This window comes from Mauremys reevesii, linkage group 24 (assembly GCF_016161935.1).
Source record: "Mauremys reevesii isolate NIE-2019 linkage group 24, ASM1616193v1, whole genome shotgun sequence".
Lineage (NCBI taxonomy): Eukaryota > Metazoa > Chordata > Testudines > Geoemydidae > Mauremys > Mauremys reevesii.
In genome coordinates this window covers 16369739-16391560 of record NC_052646.1, presented here as the reverse complement: position 1 = coordinate 16391560, position 21822 = coordinate 16369739, and the positions used below count along the sequence as shown (strand labels likewise).

At 57.1% G+C, this 21822-nt stretch overlaps 1 protein-coding gene across 1 annotated transcript; it reads left to right on the top strand.

Moving 5' to 3' along the window:
* The first annotated feature begins 13632 nt into the window (after positions 1-13632).
* Positions 13633-20874, top strand: LOC120390556 (tapasin-related protein-like). The gene is made up of 5 exons (XM_039513287.1): positions 13633-13905; positions 16465-16788; positions 18088-18378; positions 19130-19225; positions 20834-20874. Exons 1-5 carry the CDS (start codon positions 13836-13838, stop codon positions 20872-20874), a joined length of 822 nt encoding a protein of 273 aa, XP_039369221.1. The 5' UTR covers positions 13633-13835.
* The last annotated feature ends 948 nt before the right edge of the window (positions 20875-21822 follow it).

Below are 21822 nucleotides of genomic sequence, written 5' to 3'. Positions count from 1 at the left end.
TTTCCTCCCAGAATGGGTCTGATGCCCTGGTTCCAACCTACCCCAGAAACGTAGGGGACAGACCCTCACCTGGGGCCGATTGGCATTGAGTCCAGTGGGGTGACCCTGACCTACAGCAGCCGCTGAGAAGCTGGGCCCTACCACTCAACGGGCAAGTGCTTATGGTTTGTTAGACGCCTCTTGTGAGAAGCTTTATCAAAGTGCCGGCGCCATCCGGCCTGCGGGTGATAAGCAATAATGGAACAATTGTGTGATTCCAGTGAGGGCTGAGAGCTCCCCTAACAGATCTGACCAGAAAGCAGCTCCTTGGTCTGAGTCAATCACCTTTGGGACCCCCCCAGCGAGTGAATACCTCATTTACCAGTATGGCAGCAGTTACCCAGGCAGTTTGATACTTTGTGGGGAAAGCTTCCACCCACCTGCTGAAAGCATCCACCGCCACCAACATGAACCGGTTTTTCCTGTGATCTGGCGGTAGGGGTCCTGTGTCGTCAATTTGTATTTTTTCCCAAGGTGCCCTTGGGGCTTGTCTCATTAATTCTCCCCTTAGCACCTTGTGAGGTGGGTTGTGCCTGGCACAGTCCAAACAACGTTCCAGATGTGATTTTAAATCAGCCATTCCTGGCCACCAGCACAACTTTTTAAAGTCCCCAGTGCCTCCTCAAACCCTGAGTATCCCCCTGCCTAGCGCCCATGCACCCAGCTTAAGAAAGCCATCCGGCTTCCCTGGGGGCACGGCATTACTGGTCCCTCAGCTGTTAAGACACACCAGATCCCTTCCATTAGTTCCACCTTTGGCACATGTCTGTCCCCAAGTTTCATGATACCTTCCAGTCCTGGATCAGATTCTTGCAACTCTTGAATTTGCCCTCCCCAAGCTGTATCCACCTCATTTCTTGATATCACTGCTACAGGCGCACTCTCTTCTGGCTCCCAGGGCCATGGGGATGCCTCTGTTGCAGCCCGCTTGGCGTCTGTATCGGTGAGATTATTCCCTGTGCTTAAGGATCCTGTTTTCTTGTGTATCTTTACCTTTACCACATTGATCCGTGTAAAACAGTGACTGAGCTCCTCCACTCGCTTCCACCCGTTAGCATGCTTGATTGTGGAGCTGTCTGTTGCCCTGAAACAATTCTCTGCCCACCATCTCAGCATTAATGTGACCCCACAAAATACATAATCCGAATCCACCACCACTCAGATTCTGGCTCAAATTTGGGATCCACTTCATTTAAAGCTGTTAACGAGGCTGCCAATTCTGCCTCCTGAGCCGACCTTGCTTCTAGTGAGAAACCAATGGTGCTGGCTGTCTCATTTCCTCTGATTCCCACAACAGCTAAAGCTGCAGTTTTCCATCCCCCCTGAAACCTACAACTTCCATCCCAAAACCATACCAGTGTCCCCTCCTTTGCCTGACTGGGGTTAGCCGCCCGAAACACCTGATGTTGGGTTCTATCTGGGCTGGCTTCACATTGGTGTGGGGTGCCAGCCAGATGTAATCCAGCTACCCAGACTATGGGTTCCTTTAACACTTCTGCTTTAATGTTTTCTGCCTGTAGAGCCAGCAACCACTTGGCAATACAGTAGCAGGTATATACACACAGTACATGAAAAGATGGGAGTAGCCTTCCCAGGTGTGGGGGGAGGTCAATCTAACGAGACAATTTAATTATCAGTAGTACTTTTCATGTACTATGTGAATACACCTGATACTTTTCCACTGCATGCATCTGATGAAGTGGGTTCTAGCCCACGAAAGCTTATGCCCAAATCAATGTGTTAGTCTCTAAGGTGCCACCAGGACTCCTCGCTGTTTTGGCAGGGGCTGTAACTGCGGGTCGCTGGCTTACAATGTCCCCTGGCAGTGGTGGGTTCAGTGTATTTTCAAGGTAGGGCGGTGGAGGTGTCTCTCTCAGTTCCATTAGTGGGGCGGATGGTTTGGGGTCCCCAAGTCCATTGCCCCCATGTTTACATTGATACAATTCCTCCTCTAAGTCTCCTGCTCTCCCCAGCAGTTCATCTCTCTCTCTCCGGATTGCCTCACAAGACTCCCCTGTCTGGGCAGCATCCCGTGCCTTCAAATCTGCCACCTCTACCGCTAACACCGATTTTTCTGGTCAAATCTGTTGCTGATCCACAATCCCCTCCAAATCCTTAATGTGTGGGAGGCGATCGGCTTCGCTTTACCCAGTATGCCATCCCAGCGCACGAACCCTTTTTCCTACACTCCTTTCCCTTGGGGTCTCCCAAGGCCTCCCCCATCTCCTTCGCAATCTCACCCCAGGCGGACCCCTGCACCTGGTATGGGCCCTGGTTCTTCCTTATCCATTTGTTCAAAAAATCCACTACCCCAGCTTGCCAGAACCCGCAACTACCATCCCGAGAGTTCACCAGACCCACTCCAAGCAGCTGCGCGGCCTGTTGGGGAGGGGGGACTCACAGGCTGCCACTCGCCTATTCGATGTGATGTATCCAAATTACGCACCAAGATGTTAGAAGGCTTATTCCTTCACACTCCCACTTCCCTGGTCCTTCTCGCATGAACAGAGAGCAACAATACCCGAAGTCCAAAAGTGCAAACAATTCGATGTTTATTGGGGTGAACTTCCAGCAAGCTTAAATCCAAGTTCCTTTTTCCTTATTTTCCAATCCCAACATACTTCCTGTCTGCCCCTAATTTATATAGTAATATTCTCAGCTATACCTGAACCAATCATTTTACTGAAATTTAACTAACCAATCCTAACGTACTGTAACATGGTTATTTAACCAATTCTATCCCACCACCTTAATTAGTTTACACCCAGCAAAATGAATTATACAGCAGACAGAAACAATCACAGAACCAGACAGAGAGCCTGCGAATACACAATAGCAAAGTGAGAACTCTAATGACAAAACAATACAGAGGTGAGGATTTCGCAGCTACATCTATACAGACATACGGGTGTCCCAACTATGTCTATTGATAAGTGACTTCTTACCAAACAGAAAACTAATCAACTAAATTTCCTTTTACATCTACTAGACTCTTCCCTTTCTCTGGAGGTGATAGATCGGATCCCCTTTCTAACAGGCCCAGGTTGCCTTATTTCAATATGCCTGGTTTGAAATGTGTGAGGACGGGCGACTCCCACAGTTTAGCCAAAGGTCTTAGCTTAAGAACAGGGCCTCAGACTGTCACAAGGAGAGAAGGCCCTTACACAGGCAGACAGTGATTTTGAATCTTTCTTTTATACCTCTAGAACTAGCTAAATGATAAACATATATCTCAATTCTTAAAGTATAGGACTTTACGGGCAGGCCTGAATATCTATGTCCTAACACCTAGCACAAGGGGGCCCTGATCTGTTGGGGTCTATCCCTGCACCTCTGTAATATAACTAACGACAAGTCCTCACAGCCCTGGAGTCTGGGAGAGCAGCACCTCCGGGAATCTTTTCCAAGCTGATCCAGCTAAACATGGCGTCCGTGAAAATCTGCCATGAACGTCTGAAAATGTTGCCCTGTGTCCTGCAAATGAGAAGGCCAGAGCGAGGAGTGTCTTAAAGGGTGCTCCCCATTCCCCTGTCAGCCCAGCCCGGGGCAGGGGGGAGGCATTCACCCCTTGAGCTTTGGATTAAAGACAGCCCAGATCCCTAGACACCCCTAAATTCAAAGGCCAGGTGGCCCCACTTCTCCGACACCCTGCGGGGAGCGGGTGAGGGGCAGAGAGCAAAGATCCAGCCCCTGGCCCATGCCCAGCTCCCAGGCGGGTTCAGGGGTTAATCGTTAACCAGGCATGTTCCAGTAACAAGACGAGATCCCGGCACTGGGGCTGCACATCTGGGAATGCCCCACACGGGGTGTCGGGGAGGGGCTGGGAGTCTGGACCAGCCCCAGCTCTGGGAGGGAAGTGGGATCTAGTGGGGGTGGGGCTGGGAGTCAGGACTCCTGGGTTCTCTACCCCTTGCGTGTGCTGGCCTAGAACGAGCGGGACAAGCCCTACTCGCGGTGTGACCCCCTCTGGTTACAGCGGCCGGGATTGTCAGTGCCTGGCAGAGCCGCAGAGCTGGGGCCTGCACGTCCCCTCTCAGGCAGGACCCCGGTTTGCGCGGCCGAGCCCACATGCCCCCTGCCCTGCTGTGCTGTCTGCGGAAGGGGCTGATCACATATTGTCAGGGTGTAAATCCAGCACTCGTGGCTCCGCTTTATTAGCTCAGGTCTCTGACAGCCTGCGAGGTAGAGACAATCGACATGGGCTCCTCTACGCTCCCTGCCCCCACCAGCTCCGCCAGAGCCCCTCACTCCCGTCCTGCAGCCCCCTGATAGCTCAGCCCTGTGATCTCGCGGCCGGTTACTCAAACTGGGACCTAGACTCCACTCCCCGGTGGCTGAGCAGCATTTGTTCTGTAGACCTGACGGGATCCGAGCCCTGCTTGAAACCAGCTGCCAACTAGACATGGAGCCATTGATCACTACCCGTTGAGCCCAATGATCTAGCCAGCTTTCTATCCACCTTATAGTCCATTCATCCAGCCCAGATTTCTTTAACTTGCTGGCAAGAAAACTGTGGGAGACCGTATCAAAGCTTTGCTAAAGTCAAGGAATAACACATCCACTGCTTTCCCTCATCCACAGACCCAGTTATCTCCTCATAGAAGGCAATTAGGTTAGTCAGGCATGACTTTCCCTTGGTGAATCCACGCTGACTGTTCCTGATCACTTTCCTCTCCTCTAAGTGCTTCAGGATTGATTCCTTGAGGACCTGCTCCATGATTTTTCCAGGGACTGAGGTGAGGCTGACATGCCCAGAGTCTTTTATAAGCACCTGTTGTAGCTTCTGAGGAGTCTTGGAAGAATTAGATGTTTGATAACGAGCTCTTCGATCTCTCCGAGAAAGGTGTAACATGATCCAATGGCTGGAAGATGAAGCTAGGTACATTCAGAAGGGAAAGGGGCAGATTTTTAACAGTGAGGATAATGAATCACTGGAATATTTTACCAAGAGTGGTGGGGACAGGACATCTTTCTAAAAGATCCGCTCTAGGGATTATTTGGGGGCCGTTCTCAGGCCCGTGTAACACAGAAGGTCAGACGAGATGATCACAATGGTCCCTTCTGCCTTCGAATCTCGGAGTCTAGTGCATATTATGCCCAGGGGCGGCTCTAAGAATCCGGCCGCCCCAAGCAGGGCGGCATGCCGCAGCGGGCACGCTGCTGGGGGCCAGTCCTGCGGCGCCGCGGGACCTCTTGTAGCTGGTCCACGGCTCCAGTGGAGCTTCCGCAGGCATGACTGCGGGAGGTCCGCCGGCCCGCCTGCCGCCCTGGCGGGAAAATGCCGCCCCACGCGCGTGCTTGGCGCGCTGGGGTCTAGAGCCGACCCTGATTATGCCCCACGGCTACTGACATGTTCTGAAATAGCCGACAGAGCTGAGATAAAACTAATGGGAAAAATACACACAAAAGGGAAAACCCAAGTCCAACGGACATTTCAAAAATATATTTTGGAATGACTTGAAATGAAGTGAATCTGTTTGTCTCAAAACGTTTCCTAAACTGGGGCAGGGACTGTCTCTCACTGCATCTGGGCAGCGCCCGATCCAATAGGACCCTGATCTGTTAGCGTCTATCTGGGCACCTCTGTAATATAACTAATGACAAGTCCCCACAGCCCTGGAGTCGGGGAGAGCAGCACCTCCGGGAATCTTTTCCAAGCTGATCCAGCTGAACATGGAGTCAGTCAAAATCTGTGGCCAATTTTGAAAATATTGGCCTGTGTCCTCCAAACTAGACGGCCAGACCGTGGAGTGGTGTGAAAGGGTGTTAAAGGGAATTGAGTCAGGACACCTGGGTTCCAGCACCAGGTCTGGGAGGCAAGTGGGGTGCAATGGGTCAGAGAATGGGGGCTGGGAGCCAGGACACCTGGGTTCTCTAGAGTTGCCAACCCTCCAGGATGTCCCCGGCAACTGCAGATTAAGCTTTACTGAAAGATTATGACATGTGATGAAACCTCCAGGAATACGTCCAACCAAAACTGGCAGCCCTCGTTCTACCTGGCTTTGAGGGGTTGAGCAGGTCAGAGCAGGGGTCTGAGAATCAGGACTGACTGGCAGAGGGTGTTGTCACCTGGCTAGAGATGGAAGCATTTTGGTAAAAACCTCCCATATTTTGTAACCGCAAGATTCTTTTCCCATAAGGCCGTGGATCGTAGGTAAATAGCTGTTCATCCAGCCCCATCCTTACTGGAATCTCTCCTCCCCTGCCAATCACTGACTCCACTGGCCAGGAGGGCTCTGAGCTAGTGAATAAATACAGGCCCCTGTAGCTCCCAGCTCCACTCAGCTGTTTGCGGAGAAGACCCAACCCCGAGAGAAGATGAGAGTCCAGATGCTGGCTGTCCTGCTCCTGTTCGTGTCCCTCCTTTGTGCTGAGGGAATCCGCGGAGCATCCCTGGCTGGGGTGAGTGGGGGACCCTGTTCCATTCCTGCTGTGCCAGGCGCTGCCCAGACACACAGCGAGAGGATGCCCCTGCCCCAAAGAGATTCCGATGCAGTAAAGGGTGGGAGGGGAAACTGAGGCACTGCCTGGGGAAGTGAGTTTCTCCTGGTCACACAGTAAGGCAGCAGCAGAGCTGGGAATTCAGCAGTCCTGCCTTTCAGACCCCACCCCACCCCTGACCTCCTCTCTCTCCGCTGCTCTAATGCAGTGGATTTCCCTCTCCTCCCTGAGCCGGGGACACACTCCAGGCGTCCTGACTTCCAGCACCCCTGCTCTGACCACTAGACCCCACTCCCCTGCCAGAGCTGGGGCAGAGCCCAGCAGTCTGCTTAGAGCCGGGCGTTAGATTCCCTGTGATCCCTCCGGAGCCGCGACTGCTGGTCAAACAAACACGTGGGGCAGAAGTGACTCTCTGCTCTCCCGTTCTGACAGGTCTCGGAGTCCCAGAACTCGGAGGAAGGACGAGGCGAGTCCAAGGTGATGGTGAAGAGAGAGGCGGTGAGTAGCGGGAGGTGGCTTCGCTTGTGTCACTGCTGGGACCGATGCGGGGTGGGGAGGGCTATGCTGGGTGCCATGGGCTAACCCCAATAAAATCCTGTGGCAGGTGGTTCAAGAGATTTATTTCTAAAATGACCCCTAGGTTGACTGAATTAATATCCAGTGGTAGGGAGTCCCATAGGCTAACCCCAGTAAACCCTGTAGTAGGGAGTCCCAACCCCAACATATCCTGTGGCAATGAGTTCCACTGTTCAACTCCAACACTTCGTACGGGTTAACCTCAGTAATATCCCACCAACAAGCATCTCTCCTGCCCAGCAGAGGGCAGTGGTGGCCAGTCCATGAACTCTGACATCCTGCAGAGAACATAACCCTTTAGTACTCACTCATTGCTGGGAGTCAGGAATAGAACCCAGGTGTCCTGATTCCCAGCCTTGTCCTTCCTCTGCGCTCCCCAAAGCCTAAGCTAACCACTCCCCTTCCAGATCAAAAAGTTTCTCCAAAACTACATCTGAATAATTGTTTTGGGAAAATCTGGGCAGGGAGCCGGGTCTGGTGGTTAGCGCAGCAGGGCTGGGAGTCAGGACTCCTGGGTTGTTTCCCCGGCTCTGGGAGGGGAAAGCAGCTTGGGTGAAGGTAGTTGGGGGGTCAGTTAAGGGCAGGCCTCACTCTAGTCTCTCCATCTCTTCCAGAAAGCAAAGGGTTTCGTCTGTTACTTCTGCTATAACTGCTGTCCTGAGAACCCTGGCTTTGGGTTCTGCTGCAAATCATGACCCCCTTTGCCGGTCACCCTGCGGGTGCCGTGAAACTCCCCAGCCCTGCCCGGGAGCAGATCCAAGCCAGTCTGGGGCCGAAATCGCCTGGCACCGAGTGACTGGGTTCGGGGGGACGCTAACCCTCCTGCTCAACCCCAATAAAGTGTCTGCCTAGACATGGAGTTTGTGTCTTTACTCTCATGGGCCATGCGCTTGTCACCCATTCCCTGCGGGGCTGTGCCCGACCCCACTCCCTGCACCACAGCACCCCCTAGCACCGCACTGGGGCATTGCAGCCAGCCCTGTGGGCAAAGGGAGGGCCCCTCTCACAGGGCCACTGACTGCAAGTGCAGAGACCTTAAGAGGTTTGCTTGAGATAACGGCTCTCAATGGTGATTCTGGTAACAGAATGGAAGAGTCCCAGTCACCCTTGTTCTATGCCCTACACCCCACTCCCCTCCCAGAGCCCGGGAGAGAACCCAAGAGTCCTGACTCCCAGCCCCCCCTTTCCCTCCACTCTAACTCACTAGACCCCCCCTGCTTCCCACTAAAAGTTTCCCCTGCCCCCCGTCTCATGCTCACACTGCAGGGGCTGTGCTGAGCTCGCTCTCTCTGAGTGAATCTAGGCCGCCCGGCGCTGACACAGCTCGGCCCAAGGTCTGGCTGATAAACAGCCCAGCCCGCAGCCTCGCAGTGCAACTCCCCAGCCCGTCGGCCCGGAGCTCGCCCACAGACTGACACAGTTATTGAAATGCTGAGCAGCGTCTTCGCCTGCAGTGCAGAGCCAGCGCGGGGCCTTGGAACGCGCCGCAGTGACTGAGCTCAGGGTGACCCGCCAACCATGTATATGATTAACCCCCTAACACACACCCAGATTTCAAGGGCGTGTGTTAGGGGGTTAACCCCTGGGACTCCCTGCCACTGGGTACTAGAGGGGTTAGCACGTAGGACTCCATTCCAGTGCATGTTGCCAGGGTTAAGCTGTGGGACTCCTTCCCACTACGTTTTGGTGGCGTTAAATCGCAGGACTATCTTTCTTTGGGTATTAGTGGTGTTAACCTGCGAGACTCCGTGCCCGTATGCACTGGTGCTGTTAACCGGTGGGATCCTCTTCCACTGGGTATTAGTGGGTTAACTCACGTGACTCCTTGCCCCTGGATATTTGTAGTGTTAACCTGTTGGACCTCCTGCTGCTGGGTGTTTGCAGAGTTAGCACACGGGACTCTCTTCCAGTGCGCAGTACTAGGGTTAACCTGTGGAACTCCCTGCCACCAGGTATTGGTGGTATTAACCCACAGGACTCTTCCTCTGGATACTTGTGGTATAGACCTGGAAGTCTCCGTGCCACTACATATTTTGGGTGTTAGTGGGTTACTCACGTGACTCCCTTCCATGGGGTATTAGCGGGATTAACCTGTAGAACTCCATGCTGCTGGCTATTAGTGGGATTAACCTCTGTCACTAGATAGTAGCAGGGTTAACTCGTGGGAGTCCCTGCCCCAGGGTATTAGTCTTGTTGCCATATGAGTCTCACTAATGCCAGGTCCAGAGGTGATATCACAGCCCTGCTCCTCAATCCCCTTCCAGCAGAGCCTGAGGGGGCCTTCGCCCCTTTAGCTGTGGATTAAAAACAGCCCAGATCCCTAGACACCCCTAAATTCAAAGGCCAGGTCACCCCACTTCTCTGACACCCTGCGGGGAGCGGGTGAGGGGCAGAGAGCAAAGATCCAGCCCCCTGGCCCATGCCCGGCTCCCAGGCGGGTTCATGGATTAATCGTTAACCAGGCATGTTCCAGTAATAGACCAAGATCCCGGCTCTGGGGCTGCAAATCTGGGAATGCCCCACACGGGGTGTCGGGGAGGGGCTGGGAGTCTGGACTAGCCCCAGCTCTGGGAGGGGAGTGGGATCTAGTGGGGGTGGGGCTGGGAGTCAGGACTCCTGGGTTCTCTACCCCTTGTGTGTGCTGGCCTGGAACGAGTGGGACAAGCCCTACTCGCGGTGTGACCCCGTCTGGTTACAGCAGCCGGGATTGTCAGTGCCTGGCAGAGCTGCAGAGCTGGGGCTGCACGTCCCCTCTAAGGCAGGACCCTGGTTTGTGCAGCTGAGCCCACATGCCCCAGGCCCTGCTGTGCAGTCTGCGGCCAGGGCAGATCCAGGCATTACTAGGAGCATTGCCAGCAGATCGAGGGAAGTGATTATTCCCCTCTCTTTGGCGCTAGGGAGGCCGCATCTGGAGTATTGCATCCAGTTTTGGGCCCCCACTACAGAAGGGGAGTGGACAAATTGGAGAGAGTCCAGTGGAGGACAACAAAAATGATTCGGGGGCTGGAGCACATGACTTATGAGGCGAGGCTGAGGGAACTGGGCTTATTTAGTCTGCAGAAGAGAAGAGTGAGGGGGGATTTGATAGCAGCCTTCAGCTACCTGAAGGGGGGTTCCAAAGAGGATGGAGCTCGGCTGTTCTCAGTGGTGGCAGATGACAGAACAAGGAGCAATGGTCTCAAGTTGCAGTGGGGGAGGTCTAGGTTGGATATCAGGAAACACTATTTCCCTAGGAGGGTGGTGAAGCACTGGAATGGGTTACCTAGGGAGGTGGTGGAGTCTCCTTCCTTAGAGGTTTTTAAGGCCCGGTTTGACAAAGCCCTGGCTGGGATGATTTAGCTGGGGTTGGTCCTGCTTTGAGCAGGGGGTTGGGCTAGATACCTCCTGAGGTCCCTTCCAACCCTGATATTCTCTGAGTCTATGATTCTATGATCTGCACTGTGAGATGGTGGGATGGTTCCCAGCTCAGAGAGCCGTCCCCACCCGAGCGCTGAGAACAGAGCGCAGCTGCTCTGAGCAACAGGAGAGGCCGGGTGTCCAATCAGCACCGAGCAGCAGCTGCCCTGACGGAGTTTAAGAACAAAATCAGGTAAAAATAATGGACTATTTCAGCTACTGTGTCATGTTACCAAAATAGAATCCATCCCGTGCTCTGTTCTCTCACATGGTGACATGCCCAGAGTCGTTTATAAGCACTTGTTGTAGCCTGCGAGGAGTCTTGGAAGAATTAGATATTTGATAACGAGCTCTTCAATCTCTCAGAGAAAGGCCTAACATGATCCAATGGCTGGAAAATGAAGCTAAATACATTCAGAGGGGAAAGCTGTGGAGTTTTAAGAGTGAGAATAATGAATCATTGGAATAGTTTACCAAGGGCGGGGGGAGGAGGGGGGCAGTTCTCCATCACTGCAATGTATAAATCACGATGGAGCGTCTTTCAGCTCCACTCTAGGGATTATTTGGGGGCCGTTCTCAGGCCTGTGTGACACAGGAGGCCAGACGAGATTATCACAATGGTCCCTTCTGCTTCGGAATCTCGGAGTCTAGTGCATATTGTCTAATATGTTAAACTCAGTTTACGGTTTTGTTTATTTACTAGGTAATCTGCTTTGATCTGTTTGCTATCACTTATAACCTCTTAAAATCTATCCTTTTGTAGTTAATACACTTATTTTAATGCAGACCAGTGTGCATTTGACGAAGGTGTCTGGGGAAAATCTTTAATCCAGACAAGTGTGCATGGGTCTCTTCACATTGAGGGAGAGGCAGACCGGGTATTAAACCCACATACTGACCAGATTTGACCAGAGCAGGACGGTTCAGCTCTGAAGTCCCAGGCTGGGAGGCTGGCGGTCAGAGACCCTGCAGGTAACTGCAGCTGGGTGTGTCCCGACCTGTGTGAATGCTGGTGAAAGTGCAGGCTGGAGGGCTTTGCAGCTTGTCACAGCAGCACCGTGCGAGAGGGAGCCCAGGCTGGTTGTCAGGGGGCTCAGCGGTACCCCAGTTCCAGGTGGTACCCCGGAGTGAAGCCCTCACAGAAGGGTCTAGGTGCAGCTGGCCCTGGTCTGCCCCTGTCCTCTCCCCTGTCTCCCGTCTCATGCTCACACTGCAGGGGCTGTGCTGAGCTCGCTCTCTCTGAGCGAATCTAGGCCGCCCGGCGCTGTGACAGCTCGGCCCGGGGTCTGGCTGATAAACAGCCCCAGCCCTGCGGTGCGGTTCCCCAGCCCTATCGGCCTGGAGCTCGGCCACAGACTGACACAGTTACTGAAATGCTGAGCAGCGTCTTCTCCTGCAGTGCAGAGCCGGTGCAGGGCCTTGGAGCGCGCGGCAGTGACTGAGCTCAGGGTGACCCGCCAGCCACACCCAGATGTCAAGGGCTGCTTCTGTGTCTTAGGACAGCGGTTCCCAAACTTCTGTAGTGGTGACCCCTTTCACACAGCAAGTCTGAGTGCGACCCCCCCTCCCCCTTATAAATTAAAAACACTTTAAAAATATTTAACACTACTATAAATGCTGGAGGTGAAGCAGGGTTTGGGGTGGAGGCTGACAGCTCATGACCCCCCAGGTCATAACCTCATGACCCCCTGAGGGTTCTCGACCCCCAGTTTGAATACCCCTGTCTTAGGGGGTTAACCCATGGAACTCTCTGCCACTGGGTGTTTGCGGAGTTAGCACACGGGACTCTCTTCCAGTGCGCAGTACCAGGGTTAACCTGTGGAACTTCCTGCCACTAGGTATTGGTGCTGTTAACAGGTGGGACCCTCTTCCACTGGGTATTAGTAGGTTAACTCATGTGACTCTCTGCCACTGGATTTTAGTGGGGTTAACCTATAGGATTCCCTGCCACTAGCTATTAGTGGGGTTAACCTCAGAACTTTCTGTCACTGGATATTAGCAGGATTAACTCGTGGGTCTCCCTGCCCCTGGCAATTAGTTCGTTTACCCCATGAGTCTCACTAATGCCATGTACAGAAGTGATATCACAGCCTTTCTCCCCAAGCCCCTGTCAGCACAGCCTGGGGGCATTCGCCCCTTTATCTTTGGATTTAAAATAATCCAGATCACCAGATTCCCCTAAATTCAAGGCCAGGTCACCCCATTTCTCAGACACCCCGCAGGGAGCGGGGGAGGGGCAGAGAGCAAAGGTCCAGCCCCCCTGCCCCATGTCCGGCTCCCAGGCGGGCTCAGGGGTTAATCGTTAACCAGGCATGTTCCAGTAACAGGCCGAGAGCCGGGCTCTGGGGGCTGCAAATCTGGGAATGCCGCACACAGGGGAGCCCAGGAGGGATGGGGAGGGAAGTGGGATCTGGTGGGGGTGGGGCTGGGAGTCAGGACTCCTGGGTTCTCTACCCCTGGCTTCAGGACCCCTGAAAGAAGCCTAGAAAGAGCAGGGCCAGCCCTACTCGCGTGACTCCTCTGGTATCCGCGGGATTGTCAGTGCCTGGCAGAGCCGCAGAGCTGGGGGCTGCACGTCCCCTCCAAGGCAGGACCCCGGTTTGCGCGGCCGAGCCCACACGCCCCCTGCCCTGCTGTGCTGTCTGCGGCGGGGGCTGATCACATCCTGTCAGGGTGTAAATCCAGCGCTGGCGGCTCCGCTTTATTAGGTCAGGTCTCTGACAGCCTGCGAGGAAGGGAGATAAGGCCTGGGTGTCTCTGGGCTCCCCGCCCCCACCAGCTCTGCTGGAGCCCCTCACTCCCGACCCGCAGCCCCCTGCTAGCTCAGCACTAAGCTTCCCCCACTCCCCTGACTTCTTGGCTTCAGCACCCAACTTCATCTGAGTGCACAGGAGGCCGTTCTGGTGGCAGGAACAGGCCATGGGGAGGAGTCCCAGAGGCAGGTGGGTTTTCGTGAACTGCCCCCGGTAAAAAGGCCAGAAATGCTGCAAACACACAAGAGAAGCACCTGAGTAAGGAACAGATCCCAGGAGTCCTGACTGCCCTGTCCTGATCCCTTACTCTAACCACTAGACCCCACTCCCCTCTCAGAGCCAGGTATTGAACCCAGGAGTCCTGGCTCTCAGCTCCGCTGCTCCAACCACTAGACCCTGCTCCCCTCCCTGAGCTGGGGATCGAACCCAGGAGTCCTGGCCCCCCATCTCTGCTCTGACCAGCAGGCCCTGCTCTCCCAAGCTGGGAAAAGGGTCCTGGCTCCAAAGCTGCAGTTCTCAGCCCCGTCTCCCTGGCCGTGGGGCTAGCGCAGCACGTGACGCTCAGCGGGGAGTTCCTCTGCCTGGCGGGGCCGCCACGCTCCAGTCCCCTGCCGGCTGCGAGCGAAGACCATGAGGCTGGAGCTGGGTTGTCTGGTGCTGTGGGTCCAGCTCCTTCCCTGGGGTCCAGGTTCCTTCACAGGTCAGTGACCTTCCTTCTCGGGGTGGGGGGAGAACTGCACCCCCCCATCTGGGGGTGGGGGAACAGGAGCTGTGTGTCTGCCATAGACCCCTGTGTGATCAGCGCAGAGGGGCGGCAGCCAGGACGCCTGGGTTCTAGCCTCAGCTCGGGGAGGGCAGTGGGGTCTAGTGGTTAGAGCTGGGGAGCTGAGAGCCAGGACTCCTGGGTTCTAGCCCCAGCTCGGGGAGAGCAGTGGGGTCTAGTGGTTAGAGCTGGGGGGGGCTGAGAGCCAGGACTCCTGGGTTCTAGCCCCAGCTTGGGGAGGGAAGTGGGGTCTAGTGGTTAGAGTTGGGGGGGCTGAGAGCCAGGACTCCTGGGTTCTAGCCCCAGCTCTGGGAGAGGAGCGGGAGGTAGGGAGGGGGGGTCAGGACCCCTCTGTTATCATCTCTCCTGAAATGTTTATTTCTCCTACTCTGGCCTGTCCGCACACAGACGTTGTCCCACTGTAAGGAATCTCTGTCCCGTTAGAGCGAGTCGGCCCGTCGTGTGGACACGGGGAAGCCGGCACAAAGGGGCGCAGCCCGGGACGGCTCTACCCAAAGGGCAGGGAAAGAAGCGATCGTTCAGCAGTTCCCCAGGAGTGGGCAGCTTCTGCTCGGCGGAGGGGGCGACGAGGGAGTCGCTCTGCTCCTTGGGGCGATCCTGCGCACGGGCAGGGACTGGGCACACGGGGCAGGGAAGAAGCAACGCAGCCGGACGCCATCTCTCCCCTCATGGTCCCAGCCCCTGCGGGCACCTCGGCCCGGCTTAGCTCTCGATCCCTCTGTTGTGAACGGGCCAGTTAGCTGCAGAAACAGCCTTTGGCCGGCTAGAATGATCCCTTCCCCTGGGAAACTGCCTGGTTAGTTGGGAAAGGGAAGGGCCTGTCTCTGGGTGTGTCTGGGCAGCGCCCAGCACGACGGGCCCTGATCTCAGCTGGGGCAGGGCCTGGCTCTGGCTGTGTCTGGGCAGCGCCCGGCACGACGGGCCCTGATCTCAGCTGGGGCAGGGCCTGGCTCTGGCTGTGTCTGGGCAGCGCCCAGCACGACGTGGGATTTCTAGTTGTTACTGTGATACAAAGGACCCTAGGTAGGAAGCGCCGGGGACGGCTGGCTGGGAATACTAGGGGGTCGTGCTCTGTGTTGCTTCTGCAGGTTGAACACGTTGCACCCCCCCCAGGGGCCCCTTCCCCCTGTGTGACCCCATGCCAGGGGCTCCATGTGACCCCCGTTTCCCCCCATGGCAGGGGCTCCATGGACTCCCCTTCCCCCATGCCAGGGGTTGTGTGTGCACCTTTTCCCCCTCCCCTCCCCCATAGCAGGATCCTTGATTCTCCCCCCATGCCAGGGGCTTTCTCTATGCCCTCTTCTCCCCACACTTTTCCATCCCCCATGGGGGGACGCTGGGCACAGCTGAGCTGGGGGCAGGAGGAGGCTGGCTGGCCACTCTGCAGTCAGTGCCAGAAGCCAGCTGTGCTGATCAGATGCACCGGGGAAGGGGGGTGTCTGTGTGTCCCCAGTTTCCCCCCTTCTGTGATCCCCCCTCGCAACCCACCGCTGGAGCTGTGTAATCCACTGGCGTGTAGCCAGCGTGGCAATTAGCCCATTAATGAGATCTGCGCCGTTTGGGTTCGAGTCTCGCGTTGCCCGCTCCCAATGGCCTCGTTACCTGGCTTGGCCTGACGCCAGCTTCCCTTGAACTAAACCGGATGAGTGTGAGACATGAGCACAAACATTTAATGTGTGTGGCGGGCGGGGGGGGGGAGTTTCTGCTCTTTCTGCATAAGAGCCTAGCAGGCAGCTGAGAGCCCTTGGCACAGAAATCCCTGCTCCCAGCTCACGTACGCAGGGCCGCCGGGGAGGGGGAGGAGGAGGAGAAGTGGGGCAATTTGCCCCAGGCCCCCCGCGAGCCCTGGCCCAGCGGCGGTCTGGGTCTTCAGCAGCGGGAGGCCCTTCAGTGCTGCCGAAGACGTGGAGCGACTAAAGGGCCCCCCCTGCCGCCGCCGTAATGGCGCCAAAGACCCGGGCTGCCGCCGGGCGAGTACAAGTGCTGCAACTCCTCCACTTTGCCCCAGGCACCCTGAATCCTCTGGGTGGCCCTGCCCATACACAGCTAGGGAAGTGACACGATGGGGAAACTGAGGCATGATGTGGTTATGTGACTTGCCCAAGGTCGCACGGAGACAGGGATAGACCCCAGGAGTCCTGATTCCTAGCCCCTCTCCCTCCCCTTTGCTCTAACCCACTGGTTCTTGAACTTGTGTACCAGTGACCCCATCACATAGCAAACCTCTGAGTGCGACCTATGAGTGCAAACCTCCCTTATAAATTAACTCCCCCACACACAATAGCCTTGTGACCTCGAGGGGTCTAGACCCCAGTCCCTTCCCGGAGCCAAGGATAGAACCCAGGAGTCCCATGAGGAACATGCACTAATATCATGTTGCAGTGAGTCCCACAGGAACACCCCACTAACATCTAGTGGCAGGGAGTTCCATAGGACCCTGCTGTAGCTCCTCCCCATGCTTGTGTCTCTGCACAGATGCCAACTTCACGGTGGTGCAATCTCCGGCCGAGGTGGGTGTCATCCGGGGAGACAACGCCACCTTGAACTGCACCTTCTCCCGGAGCCTGTCCCTGGACAAGGGTGCTGTCTCCTGGTTCCGAGGCGGGCCAGGAGGAGAGGCCGCTGTGCCCCTGAGAGCCCGTTTCGCGCTGGCCTATCCTGACACCTTCCTGCGCAGAGGGGAAGGGACCCTGGCCATCACCAACGTCAGCCTGGAGGATGCTGGGAAATATGTCTGCCGGGTGCTGCTGTGGGGCACCGGGGAGGCACGAGGCAACGGGACCCAGCTGCGTGTTTATGGTAAGGGCTCCTGCCTGCATCCTCCGGGGAGGGCTGCAGGGTCACAGGCAGGTGCTGGGAACTTTGTCCCATATTAGCTTAGCTGCTCTCATGGCTCCTGTGTGCGGGTGTGTTCATCGGTCCACCCACCCACTGCTGGGGGGGATGAGAACTGCTATCTGTGTGTGTGCTGCCCCCTGCTGGAGGGGATGAGAACTGCTGGGTGTGTTTGCTGCCCCCTGCTGGAGGGAATGAGAACTGCACTGTGTTTGCTGCCCCCTGCTGGAGGGGATGAGAACTGTGCTGGGTGTGTGCTGCCCCCTGCTGGAGGGGATGAGAACTGCGCTGTGTGTGTGCTGCCCCCTGCTGTTTTTGTGTGTGCTGCCCCCTGCTGGAGGGAATGAGAACTGCACTGTGTGTTTGCTGCTCCCTGCTGGAGGGGATGAGAACTGTGCTGTGTGTTTGCTGCCCCCTGCTGGAGGGGATGAGAACTGCGCTGTGTGTGTGCTGCCCCCTGCTGTTTTTGTGTGTGCTGCCCCCTGCGGGAGGAGATGAGAACTGCACTGTGTGTGTGTTTGCTGCCCCCTGCTGGAGGGGATGAGAACTGTGCTGTGTGTGTGCTGCCCCCTGCTGGAGGGGATGAGAACTGTGCTGTGTGTTTGCTGCCCCCTGTTGGAGGGGATGAGAACTGCGCTGTGTGTTTGCTGCTTCCTGCTGGAGGGGATGAGAACTGCACTGTGTGTGTGCTGCCCCCTGCAGGAGGGGATGAGAACTGCACTGTGTGTGTGCTGCTCCCTGCTGGAGGGGATGAGAACTGCACTGTGTGTGTGCTGCTCCCTGCTGGAGGGGATGAGAAGTGCACTGTGTGTGTGCTGCTCCCTGCTGGAGGGGATGAGAACTGCACTGTGTGTGTGCTGCCCCCTGCTGGAGGGGATGAGAACTGCACTGTGTGTTTGCTGCCCCCTGCTGGAGGGGATGAGAACTGTGCTGTGTGTTTGCTGCTCCCTGCTGGAGGGGATGAGAACTGCACTGTGTGTTTGCTGCCCCCTGCTGGAGGGGATGAGAACTGCACTGTGTGTTTGCTGCTCCCTGCTGGAGGGGATGAGAGCTGCTCCAGGCATGTGAGATTAGAACCAGCCAGTCCCCTGCCCTGGGGCCAGGTGAGCGCTGGCACCCCCTGGGGAGAGACCCATGTCTCAGTCCACTCTTGCAATGTCTTTATGACTCTTTCCCAAGATGTGTCAGTTTGATTATTTTTCTCCCGCTCTGTCGGTCTGTCTGTCTCCCTCTCTCCCATCTGTCTGTCCCATTCCACCCCAGCCCGACCTTCCCACCCAGTTATTTTCCTCCAGTTCCACCCGAAGCCAGAGTCGAAATGGACCCTGGTTTGCAGAACCGCTGGTTTCTACCCCGCACCTGCCCGGCTCACCTGGTACCAAGGGAGCGTACGTCTGCCCCCAACCCAGCCACTGCAGGAGTGTGGGGACCCGACTAGACCCCTCCAGGCTTCCACCACCCTGGAATTACCCTCATCGGGCCCAAGAACCACCTACACCTGTCAGGTGGGGCACCCCTCCCTGCAGAATCCCCTCAGCTCTGACTACACCTACGGTGAGTAGGGGGAGACCAATGAAATGCTCGCATATAGCAGGGGGTCCTGCAGGTTGGCCCCGCTCACATCCAATGGCCCCACTTGTGTCTAGTGGCGGGGAGTCCTGTGGGCTGGCCCTGCTCACGTCCAGTGGTGGGGAGTCCCATGGGTCCCCCCTGCTTGCATCCAGTGGCAGGAAGTCCCGCAGGCTGGCCCTGCTCACATCCAGTGGTGGGGCGTCCCATGGGCTGGCCCCACTTGTGTCCAGTGGCAGGGCGTCCTGCAGGCTGGCCCCACTTGTGTCCAGTGGCAGGGAGTCCCACGGGCTGGCCCCACTCATGTCCAGTGGCAAGGAGTCCCACAGGCTGGCCCTGCTCACATCCAGTGGTGGGGCGTCCCACAGGCTGGCCCCACTTGTGTCCAGTGGCGGGGAGTCCCACGGGCTGGCCCCTCATGTCCAGTAGCGGGGAGTCCCGCAGGGCAAGGGAACGATGGTGGTGATGGGGAAAGGTTTGGGGAGGATTTGAGGCTGCTGGCTGGATGCAGAGCATCTCACAGAGTGACAGGCCGAGGTGTTTGCCTCAGGAGGGGCTGCAGGGCCGGTGGGTACCAGCCGGAGAGGGGAAGGCGCTGGGCATCAGCGCCATGTGCTCGGTACAGCTCATCTGCCTGGGGAGAGACCTGCCGGCCCTGGCTCCGCAGGGCCACTGGGAGCCTCCTGGGGATCCGGGTGTGTCCTGCATCCTTAACTGTGGGGCTTTCCCTTTCCAGACCCGCAGCGCCAGGACCCCCCCTCCCTGATTGCTGGCCTCAACCTCCTGAAAATAACCCTGCTGGGGGTGCTCAGCCTGGGCCTGGGGCTGGCTGGTAAGAGACTCCTGCCCCCACGGCCCCCTGGGCCCCTTCAAAAGCTGCAGGGTAAACGCCAAAAGGCATCGGACCCCAAAGGGAGGGACGGGGAGGGAGACCCTAGCTGGGCAGGGACTGGGACACGGGGTCTTTCCCCTCTAGGGGGCGCCTGCTCTGATCTGTCCCTAGGGCGGGGGGCTGGGACACGGGACCTGGGGGTGCCGTCGCTGTCTCTCACCCCGCCCCCCAAAGCAAGGCTCCCTGCGGTGGGTCTTTAGGGCGACTGAGGCAGGAGCCCCTCCCAGGGGGTTAGATCCCGGGGGCCAGACATGGAGATGGGAGGGTCTGCTGCTGACCTGCTGGACTCCTAGCCGCACTAACCCCCCCTTTCTTCATGGTCCTTCCTTCTAGCCTGTCTGAGGCCGGGCCTAGGGCGACGCCGCCCGCTCCAGGTCCAGTCAGTGCTGGGACTCACCACCAGAGGGCGCCCTTCCATGGGCTCCCCATCGCCAGGAGCTGCACCGGCTGCTTGGATTCCGGGGGGCTCGGGCAATAGAAGGAACTGAGACTCAGAGAGGGGGAAAGGACTTGGCCTGGGTCATGCAGATGGGGAGAGAACCCAGGAGTCCTGGCTCCCCTCCCCTCCCCCGTTCTAACCACTAGACCCCACTCCTCTCCCAGAACTGGGGACAGAACCCAGGAGTCCGGGCTCCCAGCCCTCCCCCAGCGCTAACAACTAGACCCCACTTCCCTCCCCTCCCTGAGAGAGAACCCAGGAGTCCTGGCTCCCAGCCACTCCATGCCCACGCTAACCACTAGACTCCACTCCGCACCCCAACCTGAGAGAAAACCCAGAAGTCTGGGCTACCAGCCATCCCCCCACGCTAACCACTAGACCCCCACACCTCTCCTGGAGCCAGGGATAGAACCCAGGAGTCCTGGCTTCCAGCCTGCCTGTGACTCACAGGGAGTCAAGGGTGAGAGGCTGAGGGTGAACGACTGGGGGGTGACGGGCGGGGGCTCGGGGCTCAGGGGAGAGTGATGACTCAGGCAGAGTGGATGAGGGTGCCCCCTAGAGGTTCAGTCCCTCCCGCCCTCACCCCCACTGCCCCGGCTCTGGCACGCCATGTGCCCAGGCTGAGCTGTGCCCAGCTCTGATCAGTGTCCGCGCTGCAGATGGCACATTCCTGGCAGCCTTCGCAGTCCCGCTGCAGCCAGGGCTCCTCTTCCCGCACTGCAGCCAGCCAGCTGTCCCTTCCCTGTGTGCTGCTTAGCATCCCCCCACCTGACAGCCCCGGGAACGCCAGTGCTTCCCTGGCACGGTCTGCAGGAATCAGGACATGAACCCTGGGGGCCTGGCCAAATGCCAGCTCACAACCTCCCCAGCTGTCCCGCCCCAGGGGTGGCTGCATCTCAGCACCAGGCACACACCCTCTCTCTGTTGTGTTGGCTGTTAAACATACAATACAAGGGGATAACAGCCTACTACTCCTGCCAGCTGATGAGGTGACTCCTTTAACCCTCCATCATGGCATAACAGCCTACTACTGCAGCCTTCCTACAGCGGCTCACATAGCTGTGGGGCCTGTACTGATGTCTAAACTGTTCCGCTCTCTTCTGCACCAGTGGAGATGGACGCCGCTGTTAATAAAGCCCTTATCAGATGAAACAAGCTGAACACAGCCCCTCGCCCCTTGTGCCATCCCGGCAGTCGGGTTTCGTGCCGCACTCTTATCTAAACCCTCGAGGTTGCCTGGTTCTCCAGATAAACTAATCTCCAAACAGCCCTTAGCACGGAAATCAGAGGTTGTGCCACTTCCTCTCAGCTGGAAGGAGACATAAATTCGAACACTGGGCCAGATCCCCAGCTGGTGACAAATCTGCGTAGATGTGGCTGACTGGCACCAGAGATCTGTCCCCATTGACCCCAGTGGGACTACGGCCCTGTGACGAAGTGGGGGATTTTTGTAGTGTTTTATGTGAATAGCGGGTGCGTGCCTCAGTTTCCCTGTGTGCTGCAAGTTTAACAAGGGCTGAGAGGACCCCGGTGACCTGACCAACCCGTTCCAGCCAGAGGGGAACAAAGGACGGACGAGAGAGGGCCCCAGCGACCTGTTCGCCTGGACAGAGGACAGAGGCGGGATGTGGGGGAGGTGGTATCGGATGCCCAGTGGGAAAGCACAGGGGCTCTGGGCTGGAGAGGGGGAGCAGGCAGAGCCCACCTGGGTGCAGGGAGACTGGGATGTGCTGTGCTGAGGGAGGCCAGGCCCGAGGCTCTGAGAGTTTCCTGTGCTCTGTTCAGTCGCTCAATAAACCCTCCTGTTTTACACTGGCTGAGAGTCGCTCCGGGCTAGAGAGCAGGGGGCATTATTCCCTCTGGGAGTGGAGGCCCCGGGGGTCCAGAGCGAGGGACTCCCTGAGGGGGCCCGCGGCACAGACAGACGTGCTAAGACTCAGAGAGGTCCGGTTCCAGGAGGCGGAGGGGCCTAACACCTGAGAGCGAGCGGACCCCCGAGAAAGGCTGTCAAATTGAAGGGGGTTCCCCCCAAGGACCGTACGGGGCCAAGAGTGGGCCCTACCTGGGAGTCCGTGACAGGCCCATGGACCCCAGCCGG